Source organism: Limanda limanda, chromosome 3, assembly GCF_963576545.1.
Source record: "Limanda limanda chromosome 3, fLimLim1.1, whole genome shotgun sequence".
NCBI classification, from domain to species: Eukaryota; Metazoa; Chordata; class Actinopteri; order Pleuronectiformes; family Pleuronectidae; genus Limanda; species Limanda limanda.
The window spans coordinates 8,689,127-8,706,654 of NC_083638.1; the positions used below are offsets into that span (position 1 = coordinate 8,689,127).

At 43.2% G+C, this 17,528-nt stretch overlaps 1 protein-coding gene across 1 annotated transcript in view; it reads left to right on the plus strand.

The window, feature by feature from the left end:
* fbn1 (fibrillin 1) overlaps positions 1-17,528 on the plus strand; it is a 62,194-nt gene that overhangs the window by 15,364 nt on the left and 29,302 nt on the right. The window contains exons 10-31 of the mRNA XM_061068846.1: positions 1,180-1,332; positions 1,430-1,744; positions 2,489-2,641; positions 2,736-2,855; positions 2,957-3,082; positions 4,093-4,215; positions 5,412-5,534; positions 6,952-7,104; positions 7,646-7,699; positions 7,828-7,953; positions 8,106-8,231; positions 8,364-8,483; positions 8,883-9,020; positions 9,108-9,158; positions 9,278-9,403; positions 9,499-9,726; positions 9,809-9,934; positions 11,322-11,450; positions 13,395-13,520; positions 15,245-15,370; positions 15,464-15,586; positions 17,047-17,172. Of these exons, the coding sequence (XP_060924829.1) occupies positions 1,180-1,332; positions 1,430-1,744; positions 2,489-2,641; positions 2,736-2,855; positions 2,957-3,082; positions 4,093-4,215; positions 5,412-5,534; positions 6,952-7,104; positions 7,646-7,699; positions 7,828-7,953; positions 8,106-8,231; positions 8,364-8,483; positions 8,883-9,020; positions 9,108-9,158; positions 9,278-9,403; positions 9,499-9,726; positions 9,809-9,934; positions 11,322-11,450; positions 13,395-13,520; positions 15,245-15,370; positions 15,464-15,586; positions 17,047-17,172 (2,991 nt within the window). The remainder of the gene's footprint in view (positions 1-1,179; positions 1,333-1,429; positions 1,745-2,488; positions 2,642-2,735; positions 2,856-2,956; positions 3,083-4,092; positions 4,216-5,411; positions 5,535-6,951; positions 7,105-7,645; positions 7,700-7,827; positions 7,954-8,105; positions 8,232-8,363; positions 8,484-8,882; positions 9,021-9,107; positions 9,159-9,277; positions 9,404-9,498; positions 9,727-9,808; positions 9,935-11,321; positions 11,451-13,394; positions 13,521-15,244; positions 15,371-15,463; positions 15,587-17,046; positions 17,173-17,528) is intronic.

The window sequence follows — 17,528 nt, forward strand, 5'->3', positions numbered from 1 at the left end:
ACTCAAATCTGTCCAACATTCCAACTGGTAGAATTTAGGTCAGTAGTCACTTGCTTGTTCCTAGTTCCACAACAATGAGATTTATTCTCCTCAAACTGAGGAGGGCACATGACGAGTGTCGAGAGAGGAAAAATCCTCCTGAGCTCAGGTGACTTTGATTTTAAGATCATGGCTGATTCCTATTTTCAGTTTGTGGGAACAGTTTGTGCATGTGTGTCATTGAACACATCCTAGAAGGTTCATAAGAGCTTATGTACACACCTACACACACACACACACACACACACACACACACACACACACACACACACACACACACACACACACACACACAAAACCTTTAGCTTAAACTACCATTAAGACACCTCAAAGTCCCCACCTCAAAGTGTAATAATTTACACAATGAGGACTTGCTTTTTGCCCCATACACACACACACACACACACACACACACACACACACACACACACACACACACACACACACACACACACACACATACAAACACACACTAACCCTCAAAGCTTGCAAGTCCAGTTCAGTCTGACCCCAAACAGACCAGGGAGACATTTTGGTCAGCATATTTCATTAGATGTACACGCACATGCAAAGACACACATTCACACACATATGCATGCAAACACAAGCTCACATCATTGCCCCCTCAGGAGAGGATGTTTGCGAGGAAGGAATGTCTGAGTGTCTCGTTCCAGAAAACTGTTTCGCCAAACATTTTAGTTTCTTTCCCATGCAGCAACACTCGGGCTTAGCATCAACTTCCAACCCTTGAGGGGCCAACTGTTCCTCCTCCAACCACCTCCAGCTTTTCCTGACATGTTGTCAAACTCCACCGAGCAGGCAGGAGTGTAGCATGTCGGCTTGTCCTTGTGAATGCTGGGTGTGCAACAAAACATGACATATCTATGTTTATGGTAGAACCTGAGTATCAGACACGCTGGTGCATTGTGCCAGAAACTGCAGGATATAGGAAAAGGTTTCTCAAAAAATAGGAAGCGATGACATGGAAATGGATTTCAGTTTCCTAATGACGGAAAATCTGAAGCAACAAGGACCTTTTGATTGTACTTCAGCCAGTTTGCTCAATAAGCAGACGACACATGCAGTGTTCCATACGGTGCTGTGAGTTATAGTGACCTCACGCTGTGTTGTTTCCCACAGATGCTCGCGGTGGCTACTGCTACTCGGGTGTGCTGAACGGGCGCTGCGCCAATCAAAACTCCCAGCTCATGACCAGAATGCAGTGCTGCTGTGACAGTGGACGCTGCTGGTCGGACGGCTCCGCCCCTGAGATGTGTCCCGTTCGTGCCACAGGTGGAATCTCTCACCATCACATGGCCTCAACTATGTGTGTCTCCATGTTTCAACCCAGGCTCAACCCTCTGATGTTTTTCCAATGTTCTCATTTTAGTGGAGTACCAGAAGCTGTGTTTCCAGTTACCTGATGGGAACGGTGGAGTGCCGATACCCGGTCGTGTCCCCGGGAGTCCCGACCAACCCGGCATCTACCCATATCCTGGTCAAACTCCTGGGCAGGTTCCTGGCCAGATACCCGGAGTGATCCCTGGTCATATCCCCATCCAGGTTCCAGGACACGTCCCTGGACAAGTACCGGGTCAGATTCCAGGACAATATCCAGGACAATTTCCAGGACAATATCCAGGACAATATCCAGGACAATATCCAGGACAATATCCAGGACAATTACCAATCCAGCCTCCTCCAGGTATACTTCTACTGCAAGCTGTGTTTGTGTCACTTTGTGTTCACACTCTCGAAAAGACAAAGTTGTTTTGTTCCACAATAACATGCAACTGGTGCTGGAGATGATTTAATGTCTGAGTCAGTGGATGTGCAACGCTGCACCCCCCACCCAACTTGTTTTGCTATGTTCAAAATCTCAGTTTTGAGCAACAACAACCCACATGCTCCGTTTAATGAGCTGCATGTTAATGATGGAAAACTTTGCGCTCTGACCCAGTACTGCTCCATTTGGGTGTGGCTGTGGAGACATTAAACAACATGTGCAGTAAAAATGTCTAAAAGGAAGCATCCGTATGCTTTTGAATACTGAAGTCCAGAGTTTAAATAACAATACCTGAAATTTTCCATGATGAAATTAAAAAAAGTAAGTAGAATTTAGCAGAGCTTCTTGGAAATAAGAAAATCAAACAACCTTTAACCTTTAATCTTAAAGTAGCAGATTCTGCTAAATCTCAGTACAGTGCAAACTGAGTGTGTGGATAGATCTGGTAATACAAATCAAAATGCCTTATTAATGGTATTTAACTTTTATACTGAGATCTTTTCCATTTTTAGTACTACTCCGCTTGAACCACTACATGTACATTTGCTGCAGTAAATGTATCTAACTGTGGTCCTATGGTCAGCATGATGCTGAACGATCCAATGAAGGCAGATGCTTTGGATTCTTCATCATGTGATTTGATTGTTTAATGTTTTTCATCAGGTCCAGCTATCATCCAGACCCAGAACATCACCAACATGTGCCAGGCCTACCGCAACCTCTGCCTGAACGGCCGCTGCATCCCCATGCCGGGCATCGGGTATCGCTGTGAGTGCAACATGGGCTTCAGTTTGGACGGAAGGGGAGAGTGTGTCGGTAAGTTTTTAAACAGAACGAGAATCAGGTTTTTTCTCAACATGGTTCGTGACAGTGCGGAAGGTTTTTGAGCATCTTGTTTTTTTCGCTCCAGATGACGATGAGTGCCAGAGAAACCCGTGTGCACATGGAGAGTGTCTGAACACGCCCGGGTCTTACATCTGTCAGTGTCCCGTTGGATTCCAGACCACTTCCACCAGGACAGAGTGCCGAGGTCACACACACACAGACACACACACACACACACACACACATGCTCACACACAATCTAAGATGATGCATGTGTTTACTGTGCTTTCTGTTCGTCTATGTCAGATCTGGATGAGTGTGTGGCCAACGGGCGTATCTGCAACAATGGCCGCTGTGTGAACACCGAGGGCAGCTTCCACTGTGTCTGCAATGCTGGATTTGAAATTACAGCAGATGGCAAAAACTGTCAAGGTTTGTTAATTTCTGGCATTTGGATTAATGCTGCAGAGACATATTCAAAGGGTGTTTCTCTGCTATAACCACAGGATGAGTAATTATTTTGTTAAATATTCCTTGGATCTGTTGGAGGTGGTGATTAAACTCTCTCTCCTCTTTCATACTTTACCCCCTCAATGATGGCTGAGTTTTCATCCTGCCTTCCATTGAGTCATTTTGGAACTGCTATAAACACTTTTGATTTCTGAAGGGGCGGCACCAGCGTCCTCCACGGATCCATTTTTACAAACCTGCAATCCTGTAACTATCAAAAAACGACTCCATTTTAGCACGTTTCACAAACAGCAAAGTCACTGAGTCACAGCGTCTTCCCCACTGGCTTTTTCTGTCTTTCTGTGAAATCTAATTTTAATGGATTTGCGAATTCAGTGTTTATCTGAGGGGAAGTAAAGGGGTCAAAGGTGGTGTCGTGGTGGTTTTCACAATAAAATAAATCCTTCGCCAGCCTGCAATTGAGTTGATTTAGTTTTCAAAAATCACTTGGATTTCTGACATACCTCAAAAACATACTTAAGTTATAACCCACTGCACATCTGCATTTTCTGAATTTTTACCCATATCCGTTAATTTATTTAAATATATTTTATACCTGTTTATACCTGAGTACCCTAACCCGGTGCAGGACTGTCATTGTTCAAACTAGTTATGATTCAGCAAAAACCCTTATACTTTTTCTTGTCTCTCATATTTATAACACATGAATGAACCTTCTGCCAGAGAGTGTATAAAAAGACACAGATCTAGTTTTATAGACTTGGCTGTTCAAACAGAAGTATTTTTAGTCTCCTGATTCCGATCTTAGCTTCGCATTTGTTTGATGGAATTGATTCTCTGACAACTCACATAATAACTATAAATGTTGAAATACACAACTGTCATTGACTGCAGTTTGACAATAGAATGAGGCCGAATGTGAACCAGCATATGTTTCTCGGGTCCATCAATTTGTTTCTGTTCGTCCACAGACCAGGACGAGTGTCTGATCAGGAACATGTGTCTCAATGGACTGTGCATCAACGAGGACGGCAGCTTCAAGTGCATCTGCAAACCTGGATTCCTCCTGGACAGCAGTGGACGCATGTGTGTAGGTGTGTTTGTCACAGCAGCGCAGATCTACATTGTTACATCACCAGTGCAAATATGATTCATTTAGGTCGTTTTCTTTTCGTCCACATTTGCAGCTAATTTGAAAGGTGGCTACTTCTCTGGCATGTTAGTGGTGCTGTTATGTGAGTCTTTGCACACAGGGCAAAAATCCCCCTAAAAGCCTTGGAAAAATTCCTCAGCATCCTGGCAGGCCAGCTGGACATGTGGATATTCGGGGCCCGCCTATTCTTAAATTCTCGCAGGCAGCTTTTCCTAAACTTGTCCAATGCGAGAAGGAAAAAAAAGGGAAAGCAGCGTCCTCCTGGAAACCATGTTGCAATAACAGAGCCTCGGCTTGATAATAACACACAACTTTCGAGTTGATCTTCACCTCTAACACACAGGTTGTGGTTTCGTTGCTTTTCAAGTTTGTTTGTCTGGATTTCAGCAGATTAACTCAAAAGTTACCGACCTGATTCCTCTAAAAGTTAGTGGAAGGGTGGGGTCTGACCCGAGGAAGCATCCAATACATTTTGGAGCAGATTTGGATAAACAGGTGGATCTGGGGAATTCTTTTTCACTTTCTTTTAACATGGGGAAAAAGGGTGTTGTCCTCTCCGCCCACCCTTCTGTGTCTTGCCTGACACTTTCAGACGTATGAAACAGTAAAGCCCAACATCAGACCTCAGCTTACATTGATGATATGTTGAGGATCGGTACCATAAACCTCCAACTAACCAACAAAGTCTCCTCAGTGTATAACCGACTGCGACTCTCCTCCCCCTTGACTCCAGATACAGACGTTTGATCTCAGAGACACTGACCTCGTTCAGTCACGGCAGAATAAATAAACACGAGAGTCGGGTGTGGGTGAAGGCTGCTGATGTATGCAGTCATTAATGAAATGTGTAGTCTGAAGGGGCCCTGGGACCTCATTGTCTCTATCTACAGTCTCTCTGTGGAACACACACACACACACACACACACACACACACACACACACAGTTATGCGTGCATGCCATATCGCTGTTTACGCTCATTATGATAATTATTATAATACGCTGATGGGATTAAGGGGCGGGAGAAGAATGTTTTTCTTAGTTGAGGTCATACAATTTTTAATGAATCAGGTGGTTTGTTTTAATGGATTCTTCCCTTTTACTGTTCAAGAAATCATTTTTGCTGAATCTGTTTCTAGACATCGATGAGTGCGAGACTCCAGGCATGTGCATGAACGGCCACTGCGTGAACACGGAGGGATCTTTCCGCTGCGAGTGCATGGCCGGGATGGCCGTGGGCCTGGACGGACGAGTCTGCGTCGGTGAGTAAAGGAGCTGGAGTTCTATTTCCAGGAGCGGCTCATGTGTTTGTTTTGGATACCCTGGCACACAGACATCTCACACCAATCTCAGCACAAGAAGAAACACACTCCTTAGGTGGAGGTAGCTCAGTTGCTGAAGCCAACGCAGACACTATTTATTTTGGTGTCTGTCGTTTGTCCCTCTGTTTCGGTCTGGCGGCAGAATCCTTGAAAGTGTTCAGCTGCTGTACACAGAAGATACAAATTCCCTTTCAGTTTTACTTTCCTGAAATCTTCTGGAGGGGCTGAATCTGAGGACACAAATGTCTGAGTCAGTTTGACACGTAAAAGACAAAGTTGAGACCTTTTGCCGAAAAGGTTCGGCCGACGCTGGCGTCAGTGGGCTGTGAACAAAAACTTTCCAGAGCGTAACTTAGATCTTACATCCTGTCTCCTGCATCCAGACGTCAGCCCTCGCCTGAATGTTCTGAGCATTTACCTGTTCTTGTTATTTCGTCTGACGCGGACAATCTCCTGCTGTACTTTAATCCCGATGATGTTTTCCTACACTTGACATCTATTGCACTTGTGTCCGTCCTGGGAGAGGGATCCCTCACATGTTGCTCTCTCTGAGGTTTCTACGTATTTTTACCTGTTAAAAGGGTTTTTAGTAGTTTTTCCTTACTCTTGCTGAGGGTTAAGGACAGAGGATGTCACACCATGTTAAGCCCTATGAGACAAATTGTGATTTGTGAATATGGGCTATACAAATAAAATTTGATTGATTGATTGAATTAACATATGTGAAAGGCAAAGTCCAGAAAGTGTCTGGACCCCCATTTTCTGGAAACTTTACACATTCATGTCTGTAAACAGCTTTAGGTTTGGAGTAAGTCTTCTTTAACAGTGATAGGACAATTAATCACTATCTAAACATTAAGATAAAGATCTAAACGTTTGTCCCACTTTTTTAAGCCAGCACATTTTAACCCGAACAAACACAATGGAAAAAGAAGTAAACCTGAACAAAGCGTAGAATGATGATGTCGTATTAAATCCTGTTACCTGTTCCAACCACACGCTCACTATCATTCATGAGCAGATGTTGGTCAATACTGATGAATGTGTTTTCCGGCCTCCTCCTGCTTCAGGCCCTTCCCCAGAATCCAGATCTGTTTATGCCTTTATTTTCAACATTCCCACATTTCCCCCTGAAAGATGTTTCTTTGTGTATTGTGTGGGAAGTATTGAAATGCTGTTATTCAGTCTGGCTGGGTTTTCAACAGGATGATATCAGTGCAGTAGAATGCCTCAAATCCCTGGATATTATGAGGAGAGAACAACCATTTGTTTTGCCTCTCTGTTTCGCTCTCTCTGTCTGGCTCTCGCCTCCTCTACGTTTCTCATCCGCTGTCTTGCCATGTTTTGTCTGAAACAGACACACATATGCGCAGTACGTGTTATGGCGGCTACAGGCGAGGACAGTGTGTGCGGCCGTTGTTCGGAGCCGTGACCAAGTCGGAGTGCTGCTGTGCCAGCACGGAGTACGCCTACGGGGAGCCCTGCCAGCCCTGCCCGCCACAGAGCTCTGGTACGGATATTGTAATCACTCCACCCTTTACACATGTGGAGCCATGTACACACACACAAACACACACTCAAACACACACTCAAACACACACTTAAACACACAATCAAACATAGCTTGCATTATATTTAAAAACAAAACACACCTGTGGAAGTCAGGAGGGTACAGTTCAGACGCTGAGTCTTCTGGGACATATTGATTTCAGTATGATGATCGTGAGACATGACAGCTTCCTCACACACACACACACACACACACACACACACACACACACACACACACACACACACTGACGCTGCAGTCACTTCTCATTAGTCCTGCCAATTAAAGTTCCTGTATCAACAGACGTCAGAGCTGCACCACATTAAGGAAAAGGTTTTATATACATCTTGGGTAAATGAGAAAGTCTGGAAATGGATAATAACACGGTGTAAATGTCTTGCTTTGAGATTTCTGGGATCAAGGTAAATGTGATATTTTCTCAAACGATGTTATTTCTTACTTCATCAATTCAACTGTGGTGTTTGTGCTGTTTGTGTTGCAGCTGAGTTCCAGGTGCTCTGCCCCAACAGCATCGGCGAAACCGGCGATGGAAGAGGTAACGGCCACAAGGTTTTTTGTTTCTGTAGGAATTCAAACACAGATTATGCAGAAGCAAAACAGGGAATCGTTAAATTAATTTGTCTCTCTCTGATAATCAATGAGTTTGTCTCTCCACCTTCTCAGATATTAACGAGTGCGCCCTCGACCCTGAAATGTGCCAGAATGGAGTGTGTGAGAACATGCTGCGGACGTACAAGTGCACCTGCAACGACGGGTTTGAAGTCGACCTCACAGGGAAAAACTGTGTCGGTAGGTGAAGTTTCATCTAATGTACTGGTGTTAAAGGCCTTGAAATCATATGACAGTGGTGTGTGTGTGTATGTGTGTGTGTGTGTGTGTGTGTGTGTGTGTGTGTGTGTGTGTGTGTGTGTGTGTGTGTGTGTGTGTGTGTGTTTCCTCAGACATCGACGAGTGTCTGATGAACAGGCTGCTCTGTGACAACGGGCTGTGCAGGAACACACCAGGCAGTTTCACCTGCCAGTGTCCTACAGGATACCGCTTCAATCCGTCCAGCGATGTCTGCGAAGGTCAGTGACACGTTCATTCTGCCGCCCAGTACAGTCTCACTTCAGAACCGCATGGCTGAAGTCAGACTGATGAGAGAAAAGCCCCTTTGAGAAAAGAATACAAGTTTAAGTTAGTTTTTTTGTCTCCCACAGATGTGAATGAGTGTGAGTCCAGCCCCTGTATTAATGGAGATTGTGTGAACAGCCAAGGGTCCTTTGTGTGTTTGTGTACGTTGGGCAGTTCGTTGGACAGCTCGGCGCTGGAGTGTATAGGTGAGTGAACATTCTAGTGTTTTGGTTTTGATGTTATTAGAAAAACAGTTTTTTATTCAATGTAGAAGTAAGTTAAAAAAACAACTTTAGAGCAACTCAGGGATTCATTAAGTTAAACAATGTGAAAGAATTGGGTAGAATGTGCTTTAAATTTCAGAAAAATATGACAAAAATTTTGAAAACGCTGCGAGAGTTAAGTTGTGAAATGTAGAGAAAACTGTTTTATTTCTCAGACAAGATCATCTCTGATAAGCAGATCAGCACTCTTTTTATTATTATTATTATTATTATTAATATTATTATTATTAGAAGTAGTAGCAGTATTTTTTTTCTCAATTATTGGAATAATTTATATTGAATATCTGCTAAATAAGATGTTTTGTTTATCTTTTTAAACAGAGACAACAAAAAGCACCTGCTGGCTGAAAATAGTCAACAACCGCTGTGAGGTCAACATCAACGGAGCGACACTGAAGTCCCACTGCTGCGCCACACTGGGAGAGGCCTGGAACAGCCCGTGTGCCAAATGTGAAAAAGGTGAGTTAATTTATTTGCACCATTATACACATTTGAGTATTTACCACATTCTAATCTATCCTGTGCCCCCCCCCCCCCCCTTTTCAGATCCAATCTGTGGTAAAGGTTTCTCTCGAGCCAGAGGAAACGTGTGTGAAGGTGAGTTCTGCCTCGGTGCCACAGAGTTCTGGACACTCACACTCTCTTTGTGTTGGAGGAGTGTGAGACTCAGTCTGAGCTGCTGTTGACGTTGCTCTGTGTGTGTCCTCTGCTGTCAGACGTGGATGAATGTCAAGTGTTTCCTGGTGTGTGTATCAACGGCAAGTGCATCAACACACAAGGCTCCTTCTTCTGCCAGTGCCCTCCAGGAATGACTGTTGATGTCAGCGGCAGGACATGTATTGGTGGGTATACATATATATATATATATATAAATGTAGATGTGAGTCAGTGTGTGTTGTTATGTGCGATTCTTTCTGACTGTCTCTGTGTCTCCCAGACCTGCGCACGGAGCAGTGTTACCTCACCCATGAGGACGAGCGCTGCGGAGCTCCCATCCCAGGGAAGCACCGCGTCGACGCCTGCTGCTGCTCTGTGGGCGTGGCCTGGGGCCCCGAGTGCGACGAATGTCCAGAAAAGGGCGGGACAGACTACACCCGGCTCTGTCCCCGGGGCCCAGGCTTCTCACACAGGGGGGACTTCATCAACGGCCGGCCCTTCCTAAAAGGTAGCGTCCCGCCCAGAGACTGTGAGGACTCTGTGTTGTTTCAGCTACTGTCTCTCACCTGTCCCTCTGCTCTTTACCTCAGATATTAATGAATGCAGGATGATAAACAGCCTGTGCTCGAACGGGAGGTGCAGAAACACCATCGGCAGCTTCCGCTGTCGCTGTGACAACGGCTACGCCCTGGACTCGGATGAGCGGAATTGTACTGGTGAGTTTTTCTGAAGGAATCAACAGTTTAACGATTAAAAGTCCAGGGCTTTCTGTTACCTTTTGATTTGCTTTTATATACCACGTAAACAATTTTTTCACTTTGACGAAGTATATCAACATATTCAACCCTTAAATACACAAAAAAACATAAAATCCATTATGGTAAACTACATTTTTAAATTAAAAAACCACAAACCTGCTCAAGATGAAAATGTAACTGCAGGCTGTAAATGTAAAAGATGTTATTGTAAAACTGATATAATATTAAGCAATTTATACCTTTTAGAAGTCAAAAGTAAGTGTCTTCATAGACGTTTATATTTTTTTAAAGCTTTGCAACTTGAACACGTATTTTTTTCAATTTCTCAATACAACAAAAATTATGAAGATAGACCACCAAACTAGAAACTCAACACTAAGTCAGCACTTTCGACGGGAATAGAAACCGATGTTCCATATGGCTCCGTGTTGAACCAGCCACTTGATCTGATCTCAGCGGTGTGATTTACGACCCTCTGGGGGAATTAGTCAATAAAATTAAAGCTTGATAATTGTTTATCTTTGGGTTTTGGGCAAATTAGCGCCAATGATGGTTTTAATTCACCATTATCTAACATTTTATTGACTAAACAACAAACAACAGCTGATAAACTTTACAAGTGAGTAAAGATCTTGATTTTATTGCTCCTGTTGGAGCCGACAAACTTCCCCAGTTTCTACTTTCTGGTTGTAATGTTTTCATCAGCTACAACAACACTGTGGCATTTGCATTGCATCTCAACAAGTCAAGCCGTTTTCCACCAGTCCCCTGCTCTGAATCCCTCAGCCAACATCAATTACAGCAAAGTGGTGTAAAGCCATCGCCTGCGTTCGCATACTTCATGCACCCTAATGGGAATCTGGCTGCTGTGGACGTGTTGGAGCCGGTCCCTGTCGTCTGGTTAGCTGTATTACTGCTCTGTTGAAATGTGCACTGAGTCGTTTAAGGTTTATGTGTCAGTGTCGTTACTTTATTTCTGAAATAATTTATAGGCTCCTCATGAGTAAATGATATCTGAGACCTTTTAACCCCCGTATGAGTGATATCCCAGTCTCTGCCCTGAGTGTTTTAAAATGTGGATTCAAATCAAAAGGGATCAGGCCTTTAGATTTAGACTTTGGCAGAATTCGCCTGAAGACCTTAATTTCGACCTTTAGATGTTTTATAGCTTTTCTCTGATGTTTTTACCGTTTGTTAAATAGTTGGTGCTTTCTTTTCCTTTCATTTATATTTTATTTTTTAGCTTAACTGCTTCACCTGTTTTCTACTCCTGGATTAAATAACGTTTTTTAACCGAATTAAAACGGCACAGTTTTTAAAGAAAAGTTTTCCTCTTCTCCTGCAGACATCGACGAGTGCCGCATCTCCCCCGACCTGTGTGGTCAGGGCCGGTGTCTCAACACAGCCGGGGATTTCGAGTGCGAGTGCTTCGAGGGTTACGAGAGCGGCTTCATGATGATGAAGAACTGCATGGGTAAGTGACGAGACCTCAAGCACCGGCCACACCTGCAGACGTTGCAAAATTCCAGGAATATTCAAAGTTGAAAACTTTCCATGGGAATTAACGGGAATTAGCGGGAATTAACTGGAAATGTTGCGGGTAATTTATACTAACTGTATTTACCCTGTCATATACAGACATAAATATAAACATTTTATTTTGTCATAGGCTGATTTGAGCCCTGAGGAAACTTTGGGCACTTGACTATACGCTTCTGCATCTTTGTGTCATTCTTAGCATAGGTCTTTGCACAGTATTTGCAAATGTACACAGCCTTTCCTTTTACATTGGATGGGGTGAAATGTCTCCACACATGAGATAGTGCACGTGGCATTGTTCTGTAGAATAAGATGAGAAAAAAGTTTGTAAAAAAACACTAATGCAATGCCACAGATATAAATATTTAGCCAAACAATTGGAATCGTCTGTAAACATATTTTACAATTGATGGATAAATGAATGGAAATAGGCTAGATGAACAGATGAACAATCCTCAATCAGCATGCGAATATATTTTCCCAAGTAATATCATCGAAACTTACCTGACTAGTCCTGCACACTACAGCAGGCCTCTATAGTTGTGCTGCATTCCATACATCTTTAAAATAGAGTTTTGAATGATGTTTTTATGCTCAGCGTTTAATTTGCGTAGTTTTGTTTTTTTTCAAAATTCCCAAAAATCCCGAGCTGAACTTCCCGTGGAAATTTACTGGAAACTTTCCGCCCCTTTGCAACCCTTGTTACAATACACACAACCTCTTCGGCTCGACAGGATTTGGTTGGGTGAGATGCAGAAAATGCACTTTTTGTGAGGATGTGATTGGGAAAAATTTGATCTCTCGCTCACACCTGGTTAAAGGATCCGAGAGCGCAGAGCTTTGCACGGGGAGGGCCCGCCACACAGCCCTCGTCCCAGTCACCATCCAGCCATCTCCTCCATAAGCTCCAGATGAGGTGCCGGGGCTCACATGCCAGACCTGGAACTCGCTGTTTAGACGGCTGATGTAATGTGAAAGTTCCAGGCTGTGTACTGTTGTATATATATGTATGTGTGTGTGAGAGAGGAGGGTTAAAGTGACTTTGTTTTAAACCCTTGCGTGCTGTTGAGAGCACGAGTGTTTGCGCGCCAAGTGTCGCCACAATCGCATAACTGCTTCATAAAGTCTGCAGGATAATTGTCCTTTATTAGATACTTGAGCAGCATGTGAGCGACACACAATCAGCTCCCCGGCAGAATGTTTCTTTTTTTAATATGAAGCTACAAGTAATAATGTTCTGCCATCTGTGAAAATACTTCATGTTCTATTTCTGTTGTGGTCGAGTCCTTCGACGCCGCTCGATTCAGTCCTTGGGAGGATCGGTATACACACAAAATGGAGGAGTCTCAGTACTTGTGTTGGCCCAAAGCCGCCATTAGACAGAAGTTGGCGCCACATAGTTTACTTGCACGCTGTAGCAAAACATTTTAAAAAGGATCTGTGACTGGAAATAATGTGGACAGGGTATCAATCATGAGCTGTCGGTGCTGACTGTAATAGCAGGCTAACCAAAATAATATTTCAACAAACTATTTTTGTGTCTGTCAATCTGAATTCTTAACGTTTCTGCTGCTCCTAATGAACCAGGACGTCCCAGACCCAGAGTCTCCCTTACACTTGATCCTCACTAATGTTCAGGTCAAAGTTAAACTTAGAGTTTCACCTGTAAATGGGCCAAAGAATTCATCAATCTGATAGACGACAGGTGAAACAAATATTTGAAGAGGCCGGTCCCAGTGTGACTGAACCCTAACACTGCATACCTCTGCCTCTGTGTGTGTGTGTGTGTGTGTGTGTGTGTGTGTGTGTGTGTGTGTGTGTGTGTGTGTGTGTGTGTGTGTGTGTTGTACATGGTTGTGTGGATTTTTTCCCCCATCAGACATCGATGAGTGTGAGAGGAACCCTCTGCTGTGCCGCGGGGGCGAGTGTGTAAACAACGAGGGCAGCTTCCAGTGCGTTTGCCCCGACGGACACGAGATCGCCCCGGACGGCTCGGCCTGTCTCGGTGAGTCATGAGCCAACGCTTCCTCTCCGAACCCTTTCTTCTTCTGGTGATCTATGTGCATGAGTGGGGTTTCCTGGGAGATGAAAGGGTGAGAAACATAGATGATGTTGTCACAGAGCTGACAGTTTGAATGACAAGTGAGCTCCGCCTGCCGCTGTGTGTGGGCTCACTGAGGCTGAGTGGGTGGGTGGCAGTGTTTGAGTTCGCTCTGTGTATGGGTGGGATACACAGGATACTCTTTAATAAATGGGCTGATTTGAACTCTGGACCAGTGAGTGTTTCTGAATGTAAAAGACGTCTATGTTTAGAATTTAAAAGCGATTCCTAGATTGACTCTGATATTGACGCTGATATTTTAGCTAGCTCTGGCTAACACCACAGGAAATCACTTCTTCTTCTTCACTGCTCTAAAAACAGTACTTAAAATACTATCCTGAATAATTTGTGTTTAGTGATCATTTGTATGAAATAGCTTTTACCTCTGAGGTGACCTTTTCTTGTTTACGTTTACATTTCAATATGTTTTAAGGATCCCAAGGCACTTTACATAAAAGCTCAAGACCTTCAAAATTAAAGAGAACAAGAGAAGGACCTGACAATTCAACCTCTTTTTTATTGTTGGAAAACTACAGACTGAAGCTCATTGCATTGAGTTGACCATTGGGTGTCTTTCTGATGACCTCATGCAGTGGACTGAGGTTTCAGTCCATGATGTAACAATCACTGCCCCTAAAGCTCATTTACTCACTTTATTACCACCCAAACTAATAAAAACAATTGCTGAAAAAATGCCGGCCTCATCCCCTCTGAGACGGTGGTGTTCATTATCTCTGCTGAAGCAACATGTTCAAGTGATAAGATAAAAAATAATGATCACAGACTGTACTTGTATAATAGATTTTATACAAATGAGTTTAATGATTTCAGATTCCTCGTTGGAACTTAACGACATTAGGTTCTGAACCAATCATGAAACATCTGTCACAGTTTGAACTTGAACACTGATTGATGGTCGTCACGGTAACTGACTGGTCTCGCAGGTGCTCAGTTAAATAATCCATTCACACGAGCCGAGACGATTAGAGGGTTAGACTATTATATCATCGACATAGAATTAAAAGTCAATTATCCTGGTAATCAGTCGGTTGTTTTAGCCAAAAAGTCTCAAATGTAAACATTTAAGTTCAGAGGGGTTTGGATTGTTCGCCAGATAAAACAAGGAATTTCTCTTTTTTGGGGGGGTTCCAATCTCTAACGAAATATCACATACTGAAGTCTTAATATTACAAGAAAATATATATTATAGAAAAGTCATAAATTTGCAAGAAGACTAATAATATTAAGAGAACTAAGTAAGATTCCGAGAAAAAAGTTGCACATTCTTGTCTCTATCCTCATAGTATTATGACATAACCTCATAGTATATTTCTCATTAAATTACTGACTTTATTCTTGTAATATCAAACATTATCTTTGAGATCTCAGAATCGTTTTTTTTTCAATACGGCCCTAATACTTCGTTATAACAATCAATTTGCTCATTAATGATGAAAACTACTTGTTAGTGCTAGCTACAGGTAGCTGCCTTGCTCAAGGGCTCTTTGAAGGCAGGTGAAGTGACGGAGCATGTGACTTATTCCATTTACCATCCCCTGAGCAACCCTCATGCAAAGGTATCTGTATTCATTGTGTAGCAAATTAATAATTCCTTTTCTCTATCACAGATATCAATGAGTGCGAGTTGAGTGACCGGCTGTGCAGGAACGGTCAGTGTGTGAATATGATCGGCCGATACCAGTGTACCTGCGACACGGGATACAAATCCACTGAGAGCAGAGTGGAGTGTGTGGGTAGGTACCGACTGCTTCAAACACAAATACACAACAGCTAGTTTTAATAGATGCCACCAGTATGTGACAGTGGTTTGTCTTTCTACCTGTCAGACATCGACGAGTGCACCATTGAGTTCGGCGGCTGTGAGACTTTCTGCACCAACTCAGAGGGCAGCTACGAGTGCAGCTGCCACAGTGGATACGCCCTGATGCCTGATTTAAGAAGCTGCACTGGTAAGAACATCTGTTTGTCCCGTCTGCCCCGGCCTTTATAACATTATCATTATTAACTAGAGCAAACTCCCTCTCAGAGATGTGTTACAGTTTAAGTTTTTATGCAACAGCCATCCACCGGAGGTAATTCATTTTGTGGTTGTCCGTCCCATCCCTGTGAACACGATATCTCAAGAACCATCCAGGGAATTTCCTCAAATTTGGTACAAACATCCACTTTGACTCGAGAGCAAACTTATGATTTTGTTGGACGAAAGTCAAAACTCAAGGTTCCTGTGACCTCACAAAGCAGATTTTTGCCTTGTGAGTGTGATATCTCAAGAGCGCCTTGAGGGAAGCTCTTCAAATTTGGCACAAATGTTTACTCAGACTCTTGGAGGAAGTGATTAGAACTTGTCAGTCAAAGGTCAAATGTTAAGGACACTGGGGCCGAACAAACCCCTAATGTCATGTGAAAGTACTATATTAAGAAAGCAAAGAGAGAATCCTTTCTAATTTGGCACAAGTGTTCACTAAGACTCACTGATTAACTGATTATATTTGGGTGGACAGAGGTCAAGGTCATAGTGGCCTCACTAAACAATGCCTTTGGCCTCTTAAGCACAACATCTGAAGACTGTCTTTAGGGAATTCCTTCAAATCCTGACCAGTTGTTACTTGGACTCAAAGAACTGATTAGATTGCAGTGGTCAAAGGTCACAGAGACTGAATCTGGATATAAGACATTACGTATAGACTGAGACTGCGTTGGTTTGTGGAGTTACACAACCCTGGGGCGGTAATTCTAGTTTCTGTAGTAACAGTACTTCCAAACTTGTGTTTAGCTAGACCTGATTTAGGAGCAGGAGTAAAAGAGCACATCAGGAAACCTTATTTATACAGAAGAGAGACACTGCTGTAATTTGACTGGCATTAATTCAAAGCAAACATACACAGAGACAAACGTTAGGACTGCTCATTCGTTATTAGCTTCAGAGTATTATCAGATAACAGTAGTGGGGCTTAATGATTTATACAGCCTTCAGTTTAGCAGCATTTTGGCTGAGAAGATGTTCGTTTCAGCAAGTGACAGCAGGTTTCCTGTGTCGGTCATAGACCTTTTCCTCTGTCTCTCTAATTACCAGAGACAGATACTGAATTGAGTCAGGGATCAACGAGGATTTTTGCAGAAGAAGAACTCCCTCGTCGTTACTCAGTTTATGTAATTTTGAAAGCTCTGTCCTGACGTGACCTCGGGGATTTATGAGTGAGAAAAGAAAACAAGCACCAGAGTTCTATCTACCGTTCAGTCTTTTCCCCCTAAAGTGTAGTTTTAAGTTATAATCTTGAGTTGCTATTGTAACACTTCAACATTAAAACCTAGATTACTTTCACTTTTACAAGTGTTTCCTGTCATCTATATTCACCTGTTCCCATTCCTGATTTGCCTGTGTGCCTCTGTATCTCGTTTGTGTCCTCAGATATCGATGAGTGTGAGGAGAACCCGGACACGTGCGACGGAGGCCAGTGCACAAACACCCCGGGGACGTACCAGTGTCTCTGCTTCGACGGCTTCATGTCCTCCGAGGATATGAAAACCTGTCTGGGTAAGAGACGCACATTTCTATGCCCAAAATATAAAACGCTTTAGCTCAACTCTCTTCTTATTAAATCCAGGGGGTTCTCTGGGATTTACTGTAAGAGCGTAATGATCATCTTCATGGTTATCCAAGATGTGAGTCACGAGAACAGCACGTGATGACTCAGATCTCTGAGTATGAGAGAACTGAAACCGTTGTTTCTGAATAAGACAGCGAACATTGTGTTAGTTTGCTTAAGCTAAGGAGGAAGACATGACATTAGATGTCTGGTTCCACTGAGGGATAAAACAATAACCTGACAGTGATGATGTCAGGACTTGTGCACGAACACATCAGCTTTTATTGCTGTATTTGATAAAAGT